Source organism: Eubalaena glacialis, chromosome 4, assembly GCF_028564815.1.
Source record: "Eubalaena glacialis isolate mEubGla1 chromosome 4, mEubGla1.1.hap2.+ XY, whole genome shotgun sequence".
In the NCBI taxonomy this organism is placed as follows: Eukaryota; Metazoa; Chordata; class Mammalia; order Artiodactyla; family Balaenidae; genus Eubalaena; species Eubalaena glacialis.
Window position 1 is genome coordinate 116,014,014 of NC_083719.1, and position 24,570 is coordinate 116,038,583.

General features: G+C 36.7%; 1 protein-coding gene across 12 annotated transcripts in view; it reads right to left on the reverse strand.

Moving 5' to 3' along the window:
- The window catches only part of FAM13B (family with sequence similarity 13 member B), a 113,544-nt gene that overhangs the window by 49,370 nt on the left and 39,604 nt on the right, over positions 1-24,570 (reverse strand). For all 12 annotated transcript variants that reach the window (XM_061189638.1, XM_061189637.1, XM_061189633.1 and 9 more), the window contains 3 exons: positions 19,766-19,807; positions 18,874-19,029; positions 16,982-17,114 (listed from right to left, as the gene is read on the reverse strand). In XM_061189638.1, coding sequence (XP_061045621.1) covers positions 16,982-17,114; positions 18,874-19,029; positions 19,766-19,807 — 331 coding nt within the window. The remainder of the gene's footprint in view (positions 1-16,981; positions 17,115-18,873; positions 19,030-19,765; positions 19,808-24,570) is intronic.

Below are 24,570 nucleotides of genomic sequence, written 5' to 3' on the forward strand. Positions count from 1 at the left end.
TCTCAGAATGGGAGAAAATATTTGCAAATGAAGCAACTGACAAAGGATTAATCTCCAAAATTTACAAGCAGCTCATACAGCTCAATATGAAAAAGAAAAACAACCCAATCCAAAAATGGGCAGAAGGTTTAAACAGACATTTCTCCAAAGAAGATATACAGATTGCCAACAAACACATGAAAGGATGCTTAACATCACTAATCATTAGAGAAATGCAAATCAAAACTACAAAGAGGTATCACCTCACACCAGTCAGAATGGCCATCATTAAAAAAATCTACAAACAATAAATGCTGGAGAGGGTGTGAAGGAAAGGGAACCTTCTTGCACTGTTGGTGGGAATGTAAATTGATACAGCCACTATGGAGAACAGTATGGAGGTTCCTTTAAAAACTAAAAATCGAACTACCATATGACCCAGCAATCCCACTACTGGCCATATACCCTGAGAAAACCATAATTCAAAAAGAGTCATGTACCACAATGTTCATTGCAGCTCTATTTACAATAGCCAGGACATGGAAGCAACCTAACTGTCCATTGACAGACGAATGATAAAGAAGATGTGGCACATATATACAATGGAATATTACTCAGCCATAAAAAGAAACGAAATTGAGTTATATGTAGTGAGGTGGATGGACTTAGAGACTGTCATACAGAGTGAAGTAAGTCAGAAAGAGAAAAATAAATACCGTATGCTAACACATATGTACAAATCTAAAAAAGAAAATAACAATGGTTCTGAAGACCTAGGGGCAGGACAGGAATAAAGACGCAGACGTAGAGAATGGACTTGAGGACACGGGGAGGTGGAAGGGTAAGCTGGGATCAAGTGAGAGAGCGGCATGGACATATATACACTACCAAATGTAAAATAGATAGCTAGTGGGAAGCAGCCGCATAGCACAGGGAGATCAGCTCAGTGCTCTGTGACCACCTAGAGGGGTGGGATAGGGAGGGTGGGAGGGAGACGAAAGAGGAGATATGGGGATACATGTATATGTATAGCTGATTCACTTTGTTATAAAGCAGAAACTAACACGCCATTGTAAAGCAATTATACTCCGATAAAGATGTTTAAAAAAGAAAAAAGGAAATGAATTACAGGAAAAAAACTGTAAAAAACACAAACACATGGAGGCTAAACAATACGCTATTAAATAAACAAGAGGTCACTGAAGAAATCAAAGATGAAATAAAAAAATACATAGAAACAAATGACAATGAAAACACTACAACCCAAAACCTATAGGATGCAGCAAAAGCAGTTCTAAGAGGGAAGTTTATAGCAATTCCACCTCACCTCAAGAAACAAAAAAAAATCTCAAATAAACAATCTAACCTTACACCTAAAGCAACTAGAGAAAGAACAAAAAAACCCCAACGTTAGTAGAAGGAAAGAAATCATAAAGATCAGAGCAGAAATAAATGAAACAGAAACAAAAAAAAAATAGCAAAGATCAATAAAACTAAAAGTTGGTTCTTTGAGAAGATAAACAAAATTGATAAACCTTTAGCCAGACTCATCAAGAAAAAAAGGGAGAGGATTCAAATCAACATATTTAGAAATGAAGGAGAAATTACAACTGACACTGCAGAAATACAAAGGATCGATCATAAGCGACTACTACAAGCAACTAAATGCCAATAAAACAGGCAACCAGGAAGAAACGGAGAAATTCTTAGAAAGGTACAACTTTCCAAGACTGAACCAGGAAGAACTAGAAAATATGAACAGACCAATCACAAGTAATGAAATTGAAATGGTAATTAAAAATCTTCCAGCAAATAAAAGTCCAGGACCAGATGGCTTCACAGCCGAATTCTATCAAACATTTAAATAAGAGCTAACACCTATACTTCTCAAACTTTTCCAAAAAACTGCAGAGGGAGGAACACTCCCAAACTCGTTCTATGAGGCCACCAACAATCTGATACCAAAACCAGGCAAAGATATCACAAAAAAAATTACACCCCAACATCACTGATGAACACAGACGCAAAAATCCTCAACAAAATTCTAGCAAACAGAATCCAGCAACACATTAAAAGGATCATACACCATGATCAAGTGGGATTTATCCCAGGGATGCAAGGATTCTTCAATATACGCAAATCAATCAATGTGATACACCATATTAACAAATTGAAGAAAAAAAACCATATGATCATCTCAATAGATACAGAAAAAGCTTTTGAGAAAATTCAACAGCTATTTATGATAAAAACTCTCCAGAAAGTGGGCACAGAGGGAACCTACCTCAACATAATAAAAGCTATATACAACAAACCCACAACAAACATCATTCTCAAGGGTGAAAACTGAAAGCATTTCCTCTAAGATGAAGAACAAGACAAGGATGTCCACTCTCGCCACTCTTTATTTATTTTATGTATGTATTTTTAGCTTCATTGGGTCTTTGTTGCTGCGCGTGGGCTTTCTCTAGTGGCGGCGAGTGGGGGCTACTCTTCATTGCGGTGCGTGGGCTTCTCATTGCGGTGGCTTCTCTTGTTGCAGAGCATGGGCTCTAGGCACGTCAGCTTCAGTAGTTGTGGCTCACAGGCTCTAGAGCACAGGCTCAATAGTTGTGGCGCACGGGCTTAGTTGCTCCATGACATGTGGGATATTCCCGGACCAGGGTTCAAACCTGTGTCCCCTGCATTGGCAGGTGGATTCTTAACCACTGTGCCACCAGGGAAGCCCTCGCCAGACTTATTCAACATAGTTCTGGATGTCCTACCCACAGCAATCAAAGAGGAAAACGAAATAAAAGGAATACAAATTGAAAAAAAGAATAGAATAAGTAAAACTGTCACTGTTTGCAGATGACATGATATTATACATAGAAAATCCTAAAGATGCCACGAGAAAACTACTAAAGTTAATCAATGAATTTGGTAAAGTTGTAGGATACAAAATTAATGCAAAGAACTCTTGCATTCCTATACACTAATAACGAAAGATCAGAAAGAGAAATTAAGGAAACAATCCCGTTTACCATTGCAACAAAAGAATAAAATACATAGGAATAAACCTACCTAAGGGGCTTCCCTGGTGGCACAGTGGTTGAGAATCTGCCTGTCAATGCAGGGGACACGGGTTCGAGCCCTGGTCTGGGAAGATCCCACATGCCGCGGAGCAACTACGCCCGTGAGCCACAATTACTGAGCCTGTGCGTCTGGAGCCTGCGCTCCGCAAGAAGAGAGGCCGTGATAGTGAGAGGCCCGCGCACCGCGATGAAGAGTGGCCCCCACTTGCCGCAACTAGAGAAAGCTCTCGCACAGAAACGAAGACCCAACACAGCCATAAATAAAATAAATAAATAAATAAAATTAAATAAAATTAAAAAAAAAAACCTACCTAAGGAGGCAAAAGGCATGTACTCAGAAAACTATAAAATACTGATGAAAGAAATCAAAGATGACACAAACAGATGGAGAGATATACCATTTTCTTGGATTGGAAGAATCAATATTGTGAAAATGACTATACTACCCAAAGCAAATTACAGATTCAATGCAATCCCTATCAAATTACCAATGACATTTTTCATAGAATTAGAACAAAAAATTTTGCAATTTGCATGGAAACACAAAAAACTTCGAAGAGCCAAAACAATCTTGAGAAAGAAAAATGGAGCTGGAGGAATCAGGCTTCCCAACTTCAGACTAAACTACAAAGCTACAGTAATCAAGACAGTATGGTACTGGCACAAAAACAGAAATATAGATCAATGGAACAGGATACAAAGCCCACAGATAAACCCACATACCTATGGTCACCTATGCTATGACAAAGGAGGCAAAAATATACAATGGAGAAAACACAGTCTCTTCAATAAGTGGTGCTGGGAACAGACAGCTACATATAAAAGAATGAAATTAGAACACTCCCTAACACCATACACAAAAATAAACTCAAAATGGATTAAAGACCTAAATGTAAGACTGGACACTATGAAACTCTTAGAGGAAAACATCGGAAAAAACACTCTTGGACATAAATCACAGGAAGATCCTTTTCGACCCTCCTCCTAGAGTAATGAAAATAAAAACAAAAATAAACAAATGGGACCTAATTAAACTTAAAAGTTTTGCACAGCAAAGGAAACCATAAACAAGACTAAAAGACAACCCTCAGAATGGGAGAAAATATTTACAAATGAAACAACGGACAAAGGATTAAACTCCAAAATATACAAAGAGCTCATTGAGCTCAATATCAAAAAAACAAACAACCGAATCCAAAAATGGGCAGAAGACCTAAATAGACATTTCTCCAAAGAAGACATACAGATGGCCAAGAGGCACATGAAAAGATGCTCTACACCACTAATTATTAGAGAACTGTAAATCAAAACTACAATGAAGTATCACCTCACACCAGTCAGAATGGTCACCATCAAAAAATCTACAAACAATAAATGCTGGAGATGGTGTGCAGAAGAGGGAACGCTCTTCTACTGTTGGCGGGAATGTAAATACAGCCACTATGGAGAACAGCACAGAGGTTCCTTAAAAAACTAAAAATAGAACTACCATATGACCCAGCAATCCCACTACTGGGCATATATCCTGAGAAAACCATAATTCAAAAAGACACATGCACCCAAATGTTCACTGCAGCACTATTTACAATAGCCAGCACATGGAAGCAACCTAAATGTCCATCGACAGATGAATGGATAAAGAAGATGTGGTACATATATACAATGGAATATTACTCAGCCATAAAAAGGAACGAAACTGGGTCATTTGTAGAGATGTGGATGGACCTAGAGTCTCTCATACAGAGTGAATTAAGTTAGAAAGAGAAAAACAAATATTGTATATTAACACATATATGTGCAATCTAGAAAAATGGTACAGATGAACCTATTGCAGGGTAGGAATAGAGATGCAGCCGTAGAGAACGGACTTGCGGTGTGGACACAGGGAGGGAATTGGGAGATTAGGATTGACATATATACACTACCATGTGTAAAATCGATAGCTAGTGGGAACCTGCTGTATAGCTCAGTGCTCTGTGATGATCTACATGGGGGGATGGGGGTGGGGGGGTCGGAGGGAGGTCCATAGGGAAGGAATATATGTATACATATAGCTGATTCACTTCATTGTACAGCAGAAACTAACACAACATTGTAAAGCAACTATACTCCAATAAAAAGAAAAAATATATAGACGCAAAAATCCTCAACAAAATATTAGCTAACCAAGCACCTAAACACCTACTAAAAGAACTATACACAACAACCAAGCAGGATCTATCCCAGGTATGTAAGGCTGGTTCAGCATTTGAAAATCATATAATGTAAGCTATCATCAACAGGCTGAAAAAGAAAAATCACATGATCTTATCAAGAAATGCAGAAAAAGCATGTGAGAGTCAGCTCTACCCACCACCAGAGCTTCCCATCAAGCCTCTTAGATGGCCTCAACCACCAGAGGGCAGACAGCAGAAGGAAGAAAAACTACAATCCTGCAGCCTGTGGAACAAAAACCACATTCACAGAAAGATAGACAAGATGAAAACGCAGAGGGCTATATACCAGATGAAGGAGAAAGATAAAATCCCAGAAAAACAACTAAATGAAGTGGAGATAGGCAACCTTCCAGAAAAAGAATTCAGAATAATGATAGTGAAGATGATCCAGGACCTTGGAATAAGAATGGAGGCAAAGACCGAGAAGATGCAAAAAATGTTTAACAAAGACCTAGAAGAATTAAACAACAAACAAACAGAGATGACCAATACAATAACTGAAATGAAAACTACACTAGAAGAAATCAATAGCAGAATAACTGAGGCAGAAGAACGGATAAGTGACCTGGAAGACAGAATGGTGGAATTCACTGCTGCGGAACAGAATAAAGAAAAAAGAATGAAAAGAAATGAAGACAGCCTAAGAGACCTCTGGGACAATATTAAACACAACAACATTCGCATTATAGGGGTCCCAGAAGGAGAAGAGAGAGAGGAAGGACCTGAGGAAATATTTGAAGAGATAGTCGAAAACTTCTGTAACATGGGAAAGGAAATAGCCACCCAAGTCCAGGAAGTACAGAGAGTCCCATACAGGATAAACCCAAGGAGAAACACGCCGAGACACGTAGTAATCAAATTGGCAAAAAATAAAAACAAAGAAAAATTATTGAAAGCAGCAAGGGAAAAATGACAAATAACATACAAGGGAACTCCCATAAGGTTAACAGCTGATTTCTCAGCAGAAACTCTACAAGCCAGAAGGGAGTGGCATGATATACTTAAAGTGATGAAAGGGAAGAACCTACAACCAAGATTACTCTACCCGGCAAGGATCTCATTCAGGTTCGATGGAGAAATCCAAAACTTTACAGACAAGCAAAAGCTAAGAGAATTCAGCACCACCAAACCAGCTCTACAACAAATGCTAAAGGAACTTCGCTAAGTGGGAAACACAAGAGAAGAAAAGGACCTACAAAAAAAACCCCAAAACAATTAAGAAAATGGTCATAGGAACATACATATCAATAATTACCTTAAACGTGAATGGTTTAAATGCTCCAACCAAAAGACACAGGCTTGCTGAATGGATACAAAAACAAGACCCATATATATGCTGTCTACAAGAGACCCACTTCAGACCTAGGGACACATACAGACTGAAAGTGAGGGGATGGAAAAAGATATTCCATACAAATGGAAATCAAAAGAAAGCTGGAGTAGCTATACTCATATCAGATAAAATAGACTTTAAAATAAAGAATGTTACAAGAGACAAGGAAGGACACTATATAATGATCAAGGGATCAATCCAAGAAGAAGATATAACAATTATAAATATATACGCACCCAATATAGGAGCACTTCAATACATAAGGCAACTGCTAACAGCTATAAAAGAGGAAATCGACATTAACACAGTAATACTGGGGGACGTTAACACCTCACTTACACCAGTGGACAGATCATCCAAAATGAAAATAAATATGGAAACAGAAGCTTTAAATGACACAATAGACCAGATAGATTTAATTGATATTTATAGGACATTCCATCCAAAAACAGCAGATGACACGTTCTTCTCAACTGCGCACGGAACATTCTCCAGGATAGATCACATCTTGAGTCACATATCAAGCCTAAGTAATTTTAAGAAAATTGAAATCATATCAAGCATCTTTTCTGACCACAACGTTATGAGATTAGAAATGAATTACAGGGAAAAAAACATAAAAAACACAAACACATGGAGGCTAAACAATACATTACTAAATAACCAAGAGATCACTGAAGAAATCAAAGAGGAAATCAAAACATACCTAGAGACAAATGACAATGAAAACACGACGATCCAAAACCTATGGGATGCAGCAAAAGCAGTTCTAAGAGGGAAGTTTATAGTTATACAAGCCTACCTAAAGAAACAAGAAAAATCTCAACTAAACAATCTAACCTTACACCTAAAGGAACTAGAGAAAGAAGAACAAACAAAACCCAAAGTTAGCAGAAGGAAAGAAATCATAAAGATCAGAGCAGAAATAAATGAAATAGAAACAAAGAAAACAATAGCAAAGATCAATAAAACTAAAAGCTGGTTCTCTGAGAAGATAAACAAAATTGATAAGCCATTAGCCAGACTCATCAAGAAAAAGAGGGAGAGGACTCAAATCATTAAAATTAGAAATGAAAAAGGAGAAGTTACAACAGACACCACAGAAATACAAAGCATCCTAAGAGACTACTACAAGCAACTCTACGCCAATAAAATGGACAACTTGGAAGAAATGGACAAATTCTTAGAAAGGTATAACCTTCCAAGACTGAACCAGGAAGAAACAGAAAATATGAACAGACCAATCACAAGTAATGAAATTGAAACTGTGATTAAAAATCTTCCAACAAACAAAAGTCCAGGACCAGATGGCTTCACGGGTGAATTCTATCAAACATTTAGAGAAGAGCTAACACCCATCCTTCTCAAACTCTTCCAAAAAATTGCAGAGGAAGGAACACTCCCAAACTCATTCTATGAGGCCACCATCACCCTGATACCAAAACCCGATAAAGATACTACAAAAAAAGAAAATTACAGACCAATATCACTGATGAATATAGATGTAAAAATCCTCAACAAAATACTAGCAAACAGAATCCAACAACACATTAAAAGGATCATACACCACGATCAAGTGGGATCTATCCCAGGGATGCAAGGATTCTTCAAGATACGCAAATCAATCAATGTGATATACCATATTAACAAATTGAAGAATAAAAACCATATGATTATCTCAATAGACGCAGAAAAAGCTTTTGACAAAATTCAACACCCATTTATGATAAAAACTCTCCACAAAGTGGGCATAGAGGGAACCTACCTCAACATAATAATGGCCGTATACGACAAACACACAGCCAACATCATTCTCAATGGTGAAAAACTGAAACCATTTCCTCTAAGATCAGGAACGAGACAAGGATGTCCACTCTCACCACTATTATTCAACATAGTTTTGGAAGTCCTAGCCATGGCAAGCAGAGAAGAAAAAGAAATAAAAGGAATACAAATTGGAAAAGAAGAAGTAAAACTGTCACTGTTTGCAGATGACATGATACTATACATAGAGAATCCTAAAAATGCCACCAGAAAACTACTAGAGCTAATCAATGAATTTGGTCAAGTTGCAGGATACAAAATTAATGCACAGAAATCTCTTGCATTCCTATACACTAATGATGAAAAATCTGAAAGAGAAATTATGGGAACACTCCCATTTACCATTGCAACAAAAAGAATAAAATACCTAGGAATAAACCTACCTAAGGAGACAAAAGACCTGTATGCAGAAAACTATAAGACACTGATGAAAGAAATTAAAGATGATACCAACAGATGGAGAGATATACCATGTTCTTGGATTGGAAGAATCAACATTGTGAAAATGACTATACTACCCAAAGCAATCTACAGATTCAATGCAATCCCTATCAAATTACCAATGGCATTTTTTATGGAACTAGAACAAAAAATCTTGAAATTTGTATGGAGACGCAAAAGATCCCAAATAGCCAAAGCAGTCTTGAGGGAAAAAAACGGAGCTGGAGGAATCAAACTCCCTGACTTCAGACAATACTACAAAGCTACAGTAATCAAGACAATATGGTACTGGCACAAAAAAAGAAACATAGACCAATGGAACAGGATACAAAGCCCAGAGAGAAACCCACGCACCTATGGTCAACTAGTCTAGGACAAAGGAGGCAAAGATATACAACAGAGAAAAGACAGTCTCTTCAATAAGTGGTGCTGGGAAAACTGGACAGCGACATGTAAAAGAATGAAATTAGAATACTCCCTAACACCATACACAAAAATAAACTCAAAATGGATTCGAGACCTAAATGTAAGACTGGACACTATAAAACTCTTAGAGGAAAACATAGGAAGAACACTCTTTGACATAAATCACAGCAAGACCTTTTTTGATCCACCTCCTAGAGTAATGGAAATGAAAACAAAAATAAACAAATGGGACCTAATGAAACTTCATAGCTTTTGCACAACAAAGGAAACCATGAACAACAAGACGAAAAGACAACCCTCAGAATGGGAGAAAATATTTGCAAATGAATCAACGGACAAAGGATTAATCTCCTAAATATATCAACAGCTCATTCAGCTCAATATTAAGGAAACAAACAACCCAATCCAAAAATGGGCAGAAGACCTAAATAGACATTTCTCCAAAGAAGACATACAGATGGCCAAGAAGCACAAGAAAAGCTGCTCAACATCACTAATTATTAGAGAAATGCAAATCAAAACTACAATGAGGTATCACCTCACACCAGTTTGAATGGGCATCATCAGAAAATCTACAAACAACAAATGCTGGAGAGGGTGTGGAGAAAAGGGAACCCTCTTGCACTGTTGGTGGGAATGTAAACTGATACAGCCACTATGGAGAACAGTATGGAGGTTCCATAAAAAAGTAAAAATAGAATTACCATATGACCCAGCAATCCCACTACTGGGCATATACCCAGAGAAAACTGTAATTCAAAAAGACACACACACCCCAATGTTCATTGCAGCACTATTTACAATAGCCAGGTCATGGAAGCAACCTAAATGCCCATCGACAGACGAATGGATAAAGAAGTTGTGGTACATATATATAATGGAATATTACTCAGCCATAAAAAGGAACGAAACTGAGTCATTTGTTGAGATGTGGATGGATCTAGAGACTGTCATACAGAGTGAAGTAAGTCAGAAAGAGAAAAACAAATATCGTATATTAATGCATGTATGTGGAACCTAGAAAAATGGTACGGATGAACTGGTTTGCAGGGCAGAAGTTGAGACACAGATGTAGAGAACAAACGTATGGACACCAAGGGGGGAAAACCGCGGTGGGGTGGGGATGGTGGTGTGCTGAATTGGGCGACTGGGATTGACATGTATACACTGATGTGTATAAAATTGATGACTGATAAGAACCTGCAGTACAAACAAACAAACAAAAACACTAATACTAAAAAAAAAAAAAAAAAAAAAAATGAAATACTGACACACACTACAGCATGGCTGAACTTTGAAAGCATGGTCTCACTGAAAGAAGCCAGACATGACAGGCCACATATTGAATGATTCCATTTCTATGAAATGACCCAAAGAGGTAAATCCATGGAGACAGAAAGCAGAGCAGTGGTGACCAGGGACTGGGGTGACAGGATGAGGAATGACTGCTTATGGGGGGTGGGATTATCTCTTGTGTTGATGAAAATGTTCTAAAATTGGTTCTTGTGTTGGTTGCACAAGTCTGTGAATATACTATAAACCATTGAATTGTGTACTTTAAAAAAAAAAGAAAGAAAAAGCATGTGACAAAATCTAACACTCACTCATGATAAAAACTCTTAGTAAACTAGGAATAGAGGGGACTTTTTCAACTTGATAATGACTGTCTACAAAAAACCTACACCTAACATCATATTTATAGAGTTTATAGAGTGAGAAACTCTATAAACTTTCCAAATGAGTTCAGGTACAAGGCAAGGATGTCCCCTCTCACCACTCCCTTTCAACACTGTATTAGAAGTCCTTGCTAATACAGTAAGGCAAGAGAAGGGAAAAAAGGTTAGCAGATTGGGAAGGCGGACATAAAACTATCTTTGTTCACATATGACATGATTGTCTATGTAATGTAGAAAATCTGAAAGAATTAACAAAAACAATCTCCTGGAACTAATAAGTGATTATTAGGTTGCAAGATACAAGGTTAATAAACGAAAGTCAATTGCTTTTCTATACACCAACTGCATTCTGAAATTAAAACACAATACCATTTACATTAGCACCCAAAAAAGGGAAATATTTGGGTATAACATTTATGTGAGGGGGACTTCCCTGGTGATACAGTGGTTAAGAATCTACCTGCCAATGCAGGGGACACAGGTTCGAGCCCTGGTCCAGGAAGATCCCACATGCCGCAGAGCAACTAAGCCCATGCGCCGCAACTACTGAGCCTGCGCTCCAGAGCCCGTGAGCCACAACTACTGAGCCCGTGCACCACAACTACTGAAGCCCACTCACCCTAGAGCCTGCGCACTGCAACTACTGAGCCCAGGCGCCACAACTACTGAAGCCCGAGCACTCTAGGGCCCACGTGCCACAACTACTGAGCCTGCGTTCTGCAACTACTGAAGCCCATGCGCCTAGAGCCTGTGCTCTGCAACAAGAGAAGCCACCGCAATGAGCAGCCCGCGCACGGCAACAAAGAGTAGCCCTTGCTCGCTGCAACTAGAGAACGCCCGCACACAGCAACGAAGACCCAAAGCAGCCAAAAAAATTTTTAATTAATTAATTAATTAATTAATTATTTTAAAAAAGATCTATATGAGGAAAACTACAGAACTCTGAGGCACTAAATCAAAGAAGAACTAAATAAATACAGAAATATGCCATTTTCATGGATTGAACACTCAATATTGTCGAGATGTCAGTTCCTCCCAATTTAATGTACAGATTCAATGCAATCCCAATCAAAATCCCAGCAAGTTGTTTATGGATATTAACAAACTGCTTCTAATCTTTATGGGGGGAGGTAAGAGACCTAGAACAACCAACACAATACTGAAGGAGAAGAACAAAGTTGGAGGACTGATACTACCTGACTTCAAGACTTATTATAAAGGAACAGTAGTCAAGACAGTGTGGTACTGATGAAAGAATAGACAAAGAGATCAATGGAACAGAACAGAGAGCTCAGAAATAGACCCCCATAAGTATAGCCAACTGATCTTTGACCAAAAAGCAAAGGCAATATAATGGAGCAACGATAGTCTCTTCAACAAACGGAATTGGAACAAATGGACACCCACATGCAGAAAAATGGATCTAGGCAGAGATCTTACACCCTTCACAAAAATTAATTCAAAATGGATCATAGACCTAAATGTAAAACACAAACTATAAAACTCCTAGAATATAACACAGGAGAAAACCTAGATGACCTTGGGAATGGTGATGCCTTTTTAGATACACCTCCAAAAACACAATCCATAAAACAAGTAACTGATAAGCTGGACTTCATTAAAATTAAAATCTTCTGCTCTGCAAAATTTGATATCAAGAGAATTAGAAGACAAGCCACAGACTGGAAGAAAATACTTGCAAAAGACACACCTGATAAAGGACTGTTATACAAAAAAAGCAAAGGACTCTTAAAACTCAATAATAAGAAACAACCCTTGAGACACAGATGTAGAGAACAAACATATGGACACCAAGGAGGGAAAGCAGCGGGGGCTGGGGGGATGAATTGAGAGATTGGGATTGACATATGTACACTAATATGTATAAAATGGATGACTAATAAGAACTTGCTGTATAAAAAAATAAGTAAAATAAAATTCAAAAATTCAAAAAAAAAAAAAAGAAACAACCCAATTGAAAACTGGGCCAAAGACCTTAAAATACTTCTCACCAGGGAATTCCCTGGCGGTCCAGAGGTTAGGACTTGGCACTTTCACTGCAGGGGCTGGGGTTCGATCCCTGGTTGGGGAACTAAGATTTCACAAGCGGCGTGGCACAGCCAAAAGAAAGAAAGAACTAAAACTCAATAACGAGAATACAAAACCCAATTAAAAAAAAAAAAAAAAGACTTCTCACCAAAGAAGATATACTTCTTTATATAAGAGATGGCAAAGAAGCATATGAAAAGATGCCCCCACATCATATGTCATCAGGGAAATGCAAATTAAAACACTGAGATACAACTACATACCTATCAGAATGGCCAAAATCTGGAACACTGACAACACCAAATGCTGGTGAGGTTAGAGAGCATTAGGTACGCTAATACAATGCTGGTATGAATGCAAATTGGTAAAGCCATTTCAGAAGACAGTTGGCAGTTTCTTACAAAATTCATACTGTATGATCCATCAATTGCACTCCTTGGTATTCACCCAAAGTAGTTAAAAACTTAAGTCTACACAAAAACCTGCACACAGATGTTTATACCAGCATTATTCATAATTGCCAAAACTTGGAAGCAACCAAGACGTCCTTCAGTAGGTAAATGGAGAAATAAACTGTGGTACATACAGACAATGGAATACTGTTCAGCACTAAAAAGAAATGAGCTATCAAGCCACAAAAAACACACAGAGGAACCTTAAATGCACATAACTAAGTAAAAGAAGCCAATCTGAAGCTACATACTATGTGATTCCAACTATATGACATTCTGGAAAAGGCAAAACTATAAAGACAATAGAAAGATCAGTGGTTGCTGGTGGGATGGGGTATGAACAGGCAGAGCACAGTTTAAAAAACTCGGTATATTATATATTTTTCCAAACCCATGAAATGGACAGCACCAAGAATGAACCCTAAGGTAAACTAGACTTTGAGTGATTATGGTATGTCAGTGTAAGTTCACTCTTGGTAAGAAATGTACCATTCTGGTGAGTGATGTTGATAATGGGGGAGGCTATGCATATGTGGGGGCAGGGAACATATGGGAAATCTCTGTACCTCCCTCTCAATTTTGTTTGTAAACCTAAAACACCTCTAAAAATAGTCTCTTAAAAAAGAAAAAGAATTCCTGCTTTCTTAAAGTAACTAATACACCAACTTCATTCAGCAAATCTACTGAGTTGCCTACTATCTGCCAGGTGACATTTATTTGTTTGGTCATATATTCCACAAATACTTAATGAATACATACTATGTGTTCTAGGTAATGGGGATGTAATAATAAACAATACAGATGAAAATCTCAGCCCTCATGAAGTTTACAGTCTAACGATGGGAAACAAACTACTAATAGATATGTGCAATGGTGACAGAACTATTAAGGGGTAAGGGGGGCAGACAGTGAAGAAGGACAAAGTTCAGAGACTGGATGGGGGTAGGTCAGTGAGAGGGCCTGCTAATACATACAGAGTAATGAGATTTGGCCTGAGAAGGTAAAATTGAGGAAAAATCTGCAGGATCAGATGAGGAAACAAGCCATAGGGATATCTGGGCAAATAACAATCCAGACAGCACCTTAAGACTGAATTGTCTCAATCATAACTGTCCATCAGTCCGTGTTTCCCTACTGCCTATTGCTATATTTTTATACCTAGATGGCACTGGAAGGTTCTGAGATGAGAACTGACATTACGTAATTTTCATTTTAAAAGGATCACTCTGGCTGCTGCTCAGAACAGACCATAGGGTGGAAAAGATAAGATCAGTTAGGAGGCTGTATTAATCTAAGTGAAATGAATGGACCTGTGTGGTGGCAACAGACACATTAAAAATGGTCAGACTCTATATAAACTTCAAAGGTACAATCAGTAGGTCTTCGTAACAGACTAGATGTGCAGTAAGAAAGAAATCAAGGACGACCCAAGGCTTTTGGCCTATGCATGTGGAAGGAGAAACTGCCGTTTACTGAGATTTTAAAGACAAAAGGAAGAACACATGTGTCAACAAGATTACAAGTACAGTTTGGTGCGTGTTAAGATGCTTATAAAATGTTGATATGATGTTTATTAAGATATTAAGATGTTTGTAAGATATTCAATGTTGAGTACAACAGCTGGGTATAGGAATCTATAAAGTTCAAGAGAGAGATCTGGACTAGAGATAGAAACCTGGGAGCCTTTAGCATAGTTGTAATCACATAGTATGTAGCCTTTTCAGATTGGCTTCTTTTACTTAGTAATGTGCATTTAAGGTTCCTCCGTGTTTTTTTGTGGCTTGATAGCTCATTTCCTTTTAGTGCTGAACAGTATTCCATTGTCTGTATGGTATTTAAAACCATTAGACTAAATGAGATTACCAAGGGAGTGAATGAAAATTAGTGACCTGAGAGTTGGGCCCTGGGCCATACTAAATTTGAGAACATGAAAAGCAATCAGCAAAGGGATAGAGCAGCCAGTCAAGGAGAAAAAAAAAAACCCAGAGGAGTGTGATATCCTGAAAGCCAAGTGAAGAAAATGGACCCAGGTAGTAGGCATAATTAATTGAATCAAATTGTGCTCTTAGGTCAAGTAAAATGTGCAAAAGACATAATTAGTGATTTGCAAGAACAGTTTCAGAGGAATGTTAAGGGTAAAGGTTGCCTGGAGTGGATTCGAGATAGAATGTAAGGAGAGAAATTAAACAGACACAGACAATTCATTCAAGTAATTTTATTATAAAGGAAAGCAGAAAAATGGTGGTGTAGCTAGAGTGGGAAGAAGGGTCAAGAGAGGGTTTTTTCCTAAACATGGGAAAAGTAACAGCCAAAATATTTTACACTGATGGGAATGATCCAGTAGACAGGCAGAAACCGATAAACCAGGAAAGAACAAAGAGACAACAAAAGAAGCAATAACCAAGAATAGATGAAAAGAGATTAATTGAATACACCAGTGGAAGTAAGAATATTAATACACAAGTAATATACAAGTCCAGTAAAAGTAACAACAGCAGCTTAACTTTTGTAAAATGTTTTCCAGTTTATAAAATAACTTTATACTTTTACTTCTTTGGATATTTATAACAATCCTCTAACAGAGGTATGACCTCCCACTTATATAAAGAAAAGCAAAGAACAACTCAGAGAAGTTAGGTAACTTGGTCAAAGTCACACTGCTATTAAGAGGCAAAGCCAGAACACAAATCTCTATGAATTCCTTATTACAGGTATGTTAGCTTATGATTTAGAATGAAAACATGCTGAAGAAAATTTCCTCATTCATTAAGTATATTATCTTAAAAAGTGTTAACAAGGGACTTCCCTGGTGGTCCAATGGTTAAGACTCCGTGCTCCCAATGCAAGGGGCCCGAGTTCGATCCCTGGTCAGGGAACTAGATCCCACATGCCGCAACTAAGAGTTCACATGCCACAACTAAAGATCCCGCATGCCGCAATGAAATCCCGTGTGCCACAAGTAAGACCTGGCACAGCCAAATAAATAAATATTTTTAAAAAATAAAAAAATAAGAATAAAAAGTGTTAACAAAACTAAACTTTGAAACATGTCTTAGAAAAATGTTGCTTTGTACATTTATTGAAATTATTTTAAAAACGTTACTACTAAAACTTGTGACAGTGAAAATTTACTTTTTAAATGATGTTCATGGGTTTTCCATAATTATGAAAAGATCTCATGTTCTTCAGGAAAAAATCTGGGACATACAGGGCTTTTAAAAAGAACAAAATTCAACCATAATACCACCAACCACCTTAGCTGACACTGTAATTTGTTTCCTTCCAGAAAAGTATTTTAAAATAAGGTGTTTTATATTTACTTCTCTACTCAATGATGGTTCCTGACCTCTACTGAGAGTATGTATGTTCCTGGGACTTATAATCAAGACAAACATGTGTAACAGCAAAGATACTGAACTATGGCTTCTGGTATCAAAGGAACACATGAAGCAATCACAATTGTAATCTAGTACACCTAACACACAGATCTTTAAGTTTTAGCATTTCTTACCTGGTTATTTTCTTCATCCTCAAATACAAAATCTTGCTGCATAACTTCATTGTCTAAATTAGTGCTAGCCACAGGTTCTGAACAGTCTCTGTTACATTCACTGGCATTAATAATACCATCAGCAATATCAACCCTAGTAATGAAGATGAAAAAGTCAGATCAGGCCACATGTTGAATACGTAATGCCTTTAAAATAAATAAATAAAAGTAACAATCTGAAAATTCTCCTTGTCAAAGAAAATTTGTCTTTTTCATAAAGAGCCACAGTTTCTTTATCTTGCCAAGTTAGATTATTAAGTGTACAAAGTTTATTTTTGTCTCTCCATGGGATGTTGTGAGGAACCTACCTGGTTTGCTATCCACTTTGAATATTTTCAAAAGCAAATGAATGGTTTCAAAAATAATTTATGTGCCAAAATAATGATTTCCCTTATAAATGCATACTCTAAATCATAATAATGACCTGTTTACTGATTAAAATACAAGTCTAGCACTAGGTATCAGAGTGTCCAACACCTTATCAAGTACAACAGGAATAGCTTCCTACTGCATATTTGTTCATCTTATATAATTTAGAATATGCACAACACTGCAGGTTTTTGTTTACAAAGATGATACCACTATCAATGAGAATGTGAGTTATTTCCATAATACTGTCTGAGCATGGGCATAGGTTTTCAGCATCTCTAGCTAACCTAAGGGCAAACTCCAAGAAATCTGCTTATATTATATCCTTTGAAACATTTTCCTACTATTTCCAACTTTTAGATACTGCTTCTTACCTTCATATTCAACTCAAATACTCCCTACAGATCCATGTGTATAGTTCAAATCATGCCTTCAAAGCACATAAATCAGGGCCATCATATCGAGCTGCACAGGCTGGTGATGCCATCCATGCAGACTACAATGGCACACCTGCAGTTGTACAATACGGTATTCCATAAACATATTCCAAGCATTGGTTTTTATATCCATTAATTTTTCAGTTTCATTTCATATTTGATAGCTAGTCTAGTATACTTGACACATTTGGCCTTTTAAAAATCTAATTCTTAACAACAAAAACAGAATTCTACCCAGTCATCAATTTTTTTTGCCTTCCTATGAATTCTCCAAATTTGGGTACATCTTTCTTAAGATCATGATCGATGTTGCTCTGTAGATCTGTCCCCAAAACAAAAACTGATCAATGTAAACTATGAAATCATTGCACTGTGGTCTCAGAGAAAGGAACCTATATATCCTAAAGTTCAGGGCTGAGGTAATAGGAAAGGAGATGAAGCTTTTGTCATTTAGAGGTAACAAGTCAGCTGAAAAGTGGAGTAACATCACACATCACACAGTACATAGAGTACTTCTAACTTACACACATTCAATTATTAACAGCTAACCTAAAACAACAGCATGTAGGGAGGGCAAAGGCTGGAGGCAGGTGATAAGTTAAATAGCAAAGGATGATTCCATCTACCATTTCACTCAATGACCATGTGCACTAGGAGTGATGTCAATCTGCTGTCCCTGTACCTATCTGTCTAGATAACTGCATGTCATGGTGTGACCATTTGGAGAACAGAATATAGTTCTACTTTTTTTAAAGTTATTTTTCATATAACATGGATCCTAAAAGTAAGCTTGCTACTTCATCTGGTGTTCACAGGCTGTGTTGGACTTAACGCCTACTACCTTAATGGAAGACTTATGAGATTTTCAATGTTAAGAAGTATACACAATTTATATGCAAGTATATACAAAGTCACTTTTCACACTGACTTTCAGAAATGCTCAAGTAAGATGACACCCCATCATTTAAGAAAAGATGCAGTTTTTTAAAAGAAAAAACAATTTTATAGCTCAATAAATAACAGTAAAATGTTTTAAAAGTTTCTTACTGGTTATTAGATCCTTCCCCATCACAATTAACACTTCCTGCTTCATTATTACACACCAGACTTTGTTGTTGTAAATTCTTAAGATCATGATCTATGCTGCTCTGCAGATCAAAAAGGTGCTGTTCCACAGCTGCTCTAATTGTTCTTTCTAAAATGCTATAAAACAGAACACATTTTAGTGAGAAGCAGTCACCCTAACTAGTTATTTGGTCACATAAACACAAACTTTAAAATGTACAACCAGTTAAAAAAAAAATTTATAATGGTATTTAAATGAACAGGCTAGAGGGGAAAAAGAAATAGGAAAAGATAATATTGGCTTAAATTTTAAAATGAAATTTGCCCAAATAAGGTATACAAATCAATCATAATGTCACTATTACTACTGAGGCATGAATGATCACTTGTCCCAGTAATTCACTCCTCACCTCAATACATATAAAGCCATTTAAAAAGACTTTTCAGGGAATTCCCTGGCGGTCCAGTGGTTAGGACTCCACGCTTCCACTGCAAGGAGCACGGGTTCGATCCCTGGTCGGGGAACTAGGATCCCGCATGCTGTGTGCCACGGCATGCATGCATGCATGCATACATACATAAATAAAGCCGCCATTAAAAAGCAGAACTTCATAAAAAAGCTCTTTTGACATTTTCAATCATTTCAGAAGATCAAAAAAAATCATCTGAAAAAAAGTTCATCTTTATTTTGTATGTGAGTGTAATTCATTCCTTCTTCATTTGTTCTGACTAAAGTACATAAAATACTGGTTTCACTGCCTTATGTACAATCCTTCCTCTAAAGTAAGTACAATAAATACATGATTTTAATTTCTACAGTTTAGTAATATTTTTTTAAAAATTTTAAATTGTCTTCTGTAAGTATACTACTTACTCCGCAGAGGCTGGTAAGATGCCGATAGGAGATATATGGGCACTGTAATCAAAGAAAGAAATCAGCTATAAAATTTTCAATACTAAATGACTATAAAATGTGGTGAAAACTGCCACATTTACACTACCCTTGATACACCCAGGAGAACATGCACTAAGTTTATTATTCTAATTTTCTAAAGAAATTATTTTTCACATAAGAAGACCCTTAAAATACATACTCTGTGGTGTGTGTGATGTGTGTGTGTGTGTGTGTGTGTGTGTGTGTGTGTGTGTGTGTGTGTGTAGTGCAGGGGAGGGGGGCCACAACTACTTCATCTGGCGCTTACCTGGAAGGAACACTGACCTATTCCAAGCCTGAAGGGAAAACAACTGACTACTGGGCCAAACAAAAGTACCCATCTAGGACAGTATGGAGGCCTCAATGTTGGCCCTGTACTCCTTGCCAGAAGTAATAGCACATGCTCCTACTCAGAGGCTATTCTCAAGCTACAAAAATAAAAGGTAAAATAGAAACTAAAGTTCAGGCCATATCATTCACTGCGCTGGTAACAGACTTTCCCTAGCAAATTTTGTACCACAATATCTACTGATACTTATAAAAACAGACAATAGACTCATTTTTACCACAGTTATCGAAAGTACAACTTAAAACACACAATGAGATATGGATACTACTAAAATGTTTAAATTAAAGTGTTGGTGAGGATGTGAAGCAAATAGAACATTCACATAATGCTGGTGGGAATGTAAAATGTTCCAACCACTTTGGAAGCCAGTTTGGTAGTTTTCTTATAAAACCTACCAAGTGACCCAGCAATTGTACTCCTGAGTATTTACACAAGATAAATGAAAGTTTAAGTCCATAGGAAGACTTCCACAAGCATAGCAGCTTTATTCATAATAGCCAAAAACGGCAATCAACCCCAACAGGTGAATGGATAAACAAAGTGTGGAATATCCTTATGGATATCCCATGGAATATACTTAGCATTTTTCTATAAAATTCTTGAACAACTGATACATACAATAACATGAATCTCAAAAAACATTACACAAGCAAAAGAAGCCAGACACAGAGTACCTATTCTATGAGATCCCATTTATAAGAAATTCTAAAACAGGCAAAATTCATCTATATAGTGACAGAATGCAGATCAGTAATTGCCTGGGGCCAGAAACTGCGGGGGTCAGGGGGAGAATTACTGTAAAGAAGCACATGAAGTGATGGAAACAGTCTCTATCTTGACTGCCATGGTTGTTAACAGATATATATGTATATGTGTTCATCATTCATAAAATGAATACATTTTATTGTGTGAAAAATACATCTCAGTAAAGTTGATTTTCAAAGGAAAAAAATCAGTAAGAGAAAAAAACTAATCTACAATAATCGAAGTCAGATAGTGGCTACTTTGGGGGAACAGAGAGATTGGTAGCATTTGAGAAGGGACAGGAGCAGGGACCCAGGTGGTGGTTCTACAAGTTGAGTTCATTTTTTGATAATTCAATGGCCTTATGATTTGTGAACTTTTCTGTATGCAAATGATTCTTCAATAAGAAGAATCATTTTTAAAAAGTAAATTTAGTTTTATGAAGATCCTCTGTAAAATGTGCCAACACATACTCTAACCAACATGAGGAAGAATGTCTATCAGGTTAATAGTCTCAGGATTGTCTGTAGGAAACCAAATGAACACCATTTACCATTCATCCAACAATCTTCAGGTCTCCCTTAAGCAAACACATCAGTAGCAAATTGCACCACTGCTTTATCAGACAACAGTAAGCCATCCTGGTTTGGCACACATAACCTCTCTAGCTTTAAAAAAAAATTTTTTTAACTGCCAATATTATACTAGTTTTCATGAATGAGTTATTCTTAGCTAAATGCTTTCATGATGATACCCTCAAGGAAAGTACTTAAAATTTTTTTCATATTTAAATGAAATCATTTTCATTTCTGAAATCAAGAAAAGCTGGGGAGAAAAATCACACATATGTGCACAAAAAAACAGTGTAGCCATCAGTCTATTTCTAGCAGTTTCAGATGAGCTGAGAGTTAAATATTTAGTGACTTTTGCAGAAAAATACAAAATACAAAAAATGATAAATGAGGCTTTCCCCAACGGGTGTTTAAATGTCAACTAGGATATTAGATCTTTTTCTGATATTTTGCTACAATGATTTGTTGATTATATTTTTAATTTTGGTTATAGGTTGCTATTTCATTATAAAAGTTAAATCTGGTATATTTTCCTTAGTAACTTAGCAGTCTCTAAGTTTAGATAATTTGTTACCTATTTAGAAACATTCATTTTACTTTTAATACCATTATCCACTGACAGTAGTATGTTGAATGGTGTGAAGAAAATATATACATCTAACATCATTCTTGTCACCATTTAATTTGTGATTTCTGGTGAGCTTTTACTGTATCTTACAACAAATTCTCAAAAAGTTCCAATTCTCAACTACATAGTCCATCAGTCTGTTACTAAAGCCTTCTATCATGTTTTAACTTTTCATAGGGTTTACATCACCTCTCTGTTCTTTTTCAAATTTGCCATTGTTCGCCATCTACTCATTCTCCCAGAGGGATTTTCTCACCCTTTTTTATTAGATTATCAATAAAATGCTAGTGGATACATGGACACAAGACACTTTACAAAGAATCAAATAAACAAAAGAAAAATAATCACTCAACATCACTAATCATCAGGGAAATGCAAATCAAAACCACGAGAAACCTCATACCTGTCAGAATGGCCATTATCAAAAAGAATACAAATAACAAATGTTGGTGAGGATGTGGAGAAAAGGGAAACCTTGTACACTGTTGGTGGGAATGTAAATTGGTGCAGCCACTATGAAAAACAGTATGGATGTTTCCAAATACACTCAAAATAGAACTACCATATGACCAGCAATTCCACTCCTGGGTACATATCCAAAAAAAACAAAAACACTAATTCAAAATGATACATTAACTCCAATGTTCATAACAGCATTATTTACAATTGCCAAGATATGGAAGCAACCTAAGGGTCCATGAACAGATGAATGGATAAAGAAGATGTGGTGTATGTGTTTATACACACACACACACACACACACACACACACACACACAATGGAATACTACTCAGCCATAAAAAATAACAAAATTTTCCATTTGCAACAGCATGGATGGACTTGGAGGGCATTATGCTAAGTGAAATAAGTCATACAGAGAGAGACAAATACTGTTATGATATCACATATGTGGAATCTAAAAAAATAACACAAGTGAACTTATTTATGAAACAGAAACAGACTCACAGACACAGAAAACAAACTTATGGTTATGAAAGGGGAAAAGGGGAGAAGGGGAGAGATAAATTAGGGCCACCTGTATTAGACTCTCCTGAAGTAACAGTGTTATTTTATTGGAGATTCTGACCCTACTCTAGACCTCAAATACCATAAAACCAAAGTAAATAAGATAGTATGGTACTGGCACAAGAATAGACATACAAAACAGAAACAGACCCATGATTGATTTAGAACAAAGATGCTACTATGGAAAGCAGGGAAAGAACAGTCTTTTCAAAAATGAGTTCTGCAACAATTTGGTATCCATACTGAAAAAGGTAACTTGGCAACCTCTGTCACACACTACAGACAAAAATCAATTCCAGGTAGATTACAGACCTAAACAAGGAAGGTGAAATGATACAAGTTTCAGAAGATAATACAGGGGTGTGTATTTAGGAAAAGATTTCTTAAACAGGACACAAAAAGCATTAATCACAAAGGGAAAAGAATGATAAGCTTGATTACAATTGGGAATTATTCATCAGAAGACAATACGAGAAGGAAAAGGCAAAACACACAATGAGGAAAATACATTTACAACATTTATTTTTAAAGGGCTCCTAAAAAAGGGCTTCGTTTTCAATAAGAAAAAGATAACCCAATAAAAAATAGGAAACAGACTTGAACAGGCATCTCACAAAAGAAGAAATTGGCCAACACACATATGAAAAAGGGATGGACCTTATTAAAACGACAATGAAGTACTCTAGAATGTGAAGCAATGGGAATGCTCACACACTGTTAGAATGAGAACTGGAGAAAGCACTATGGAAAACAATTTAGCAATAGTTACTTAAGTTGAAAGACAGTAAATGTGCATGCATGTGTGCACCAGAAGATATGTACAACAATGTACACAGCAATGTTACTCACAATAGTCAAAAATAAAAATAATCCAATTTTCCAGCAACAGTAAATTGGATCATTGTGGTGCAATCATATAATGGAATACTTTACAGCAGTGAAATGAACAAACCACAGTGACATGTGACCACATGGATAAAATTCTCATACCATGTTTAGTGAAAGAAGCTGGATCAAAAAATACATATAGCAAGTTTAATTTTCATAAAGCTCAGAAATATATAAGAAAGTGATTGGCATAAAAGTCAGCATAGTTGTTACCTTTAGTGGAGAGGGAGATCAGGACTGTGAGAGCTACCAGGGTGCTTTCAGTGCTTATTTCTAGATCTGGGATATTTGGATATTTGCTTTTTACTAACCTGTTTTGATATACATTTGTTTTATGCCAGTTTCGGTATGTATGATTTCTTTCCCAGTTTAAAAAAAAAAACAAACTTTAAGAAAGCAGATTCCTCGGTCCCTCCCTAAACCTCTGAGGTAGGACCCAAGAGCTTACATTTTTAATAAGCACCAGTGATGATTCTTATCCATACTAATAAACTTAAGAAACACTGGCCGAGATCTATATCTAGCCTCCCAAAAGATT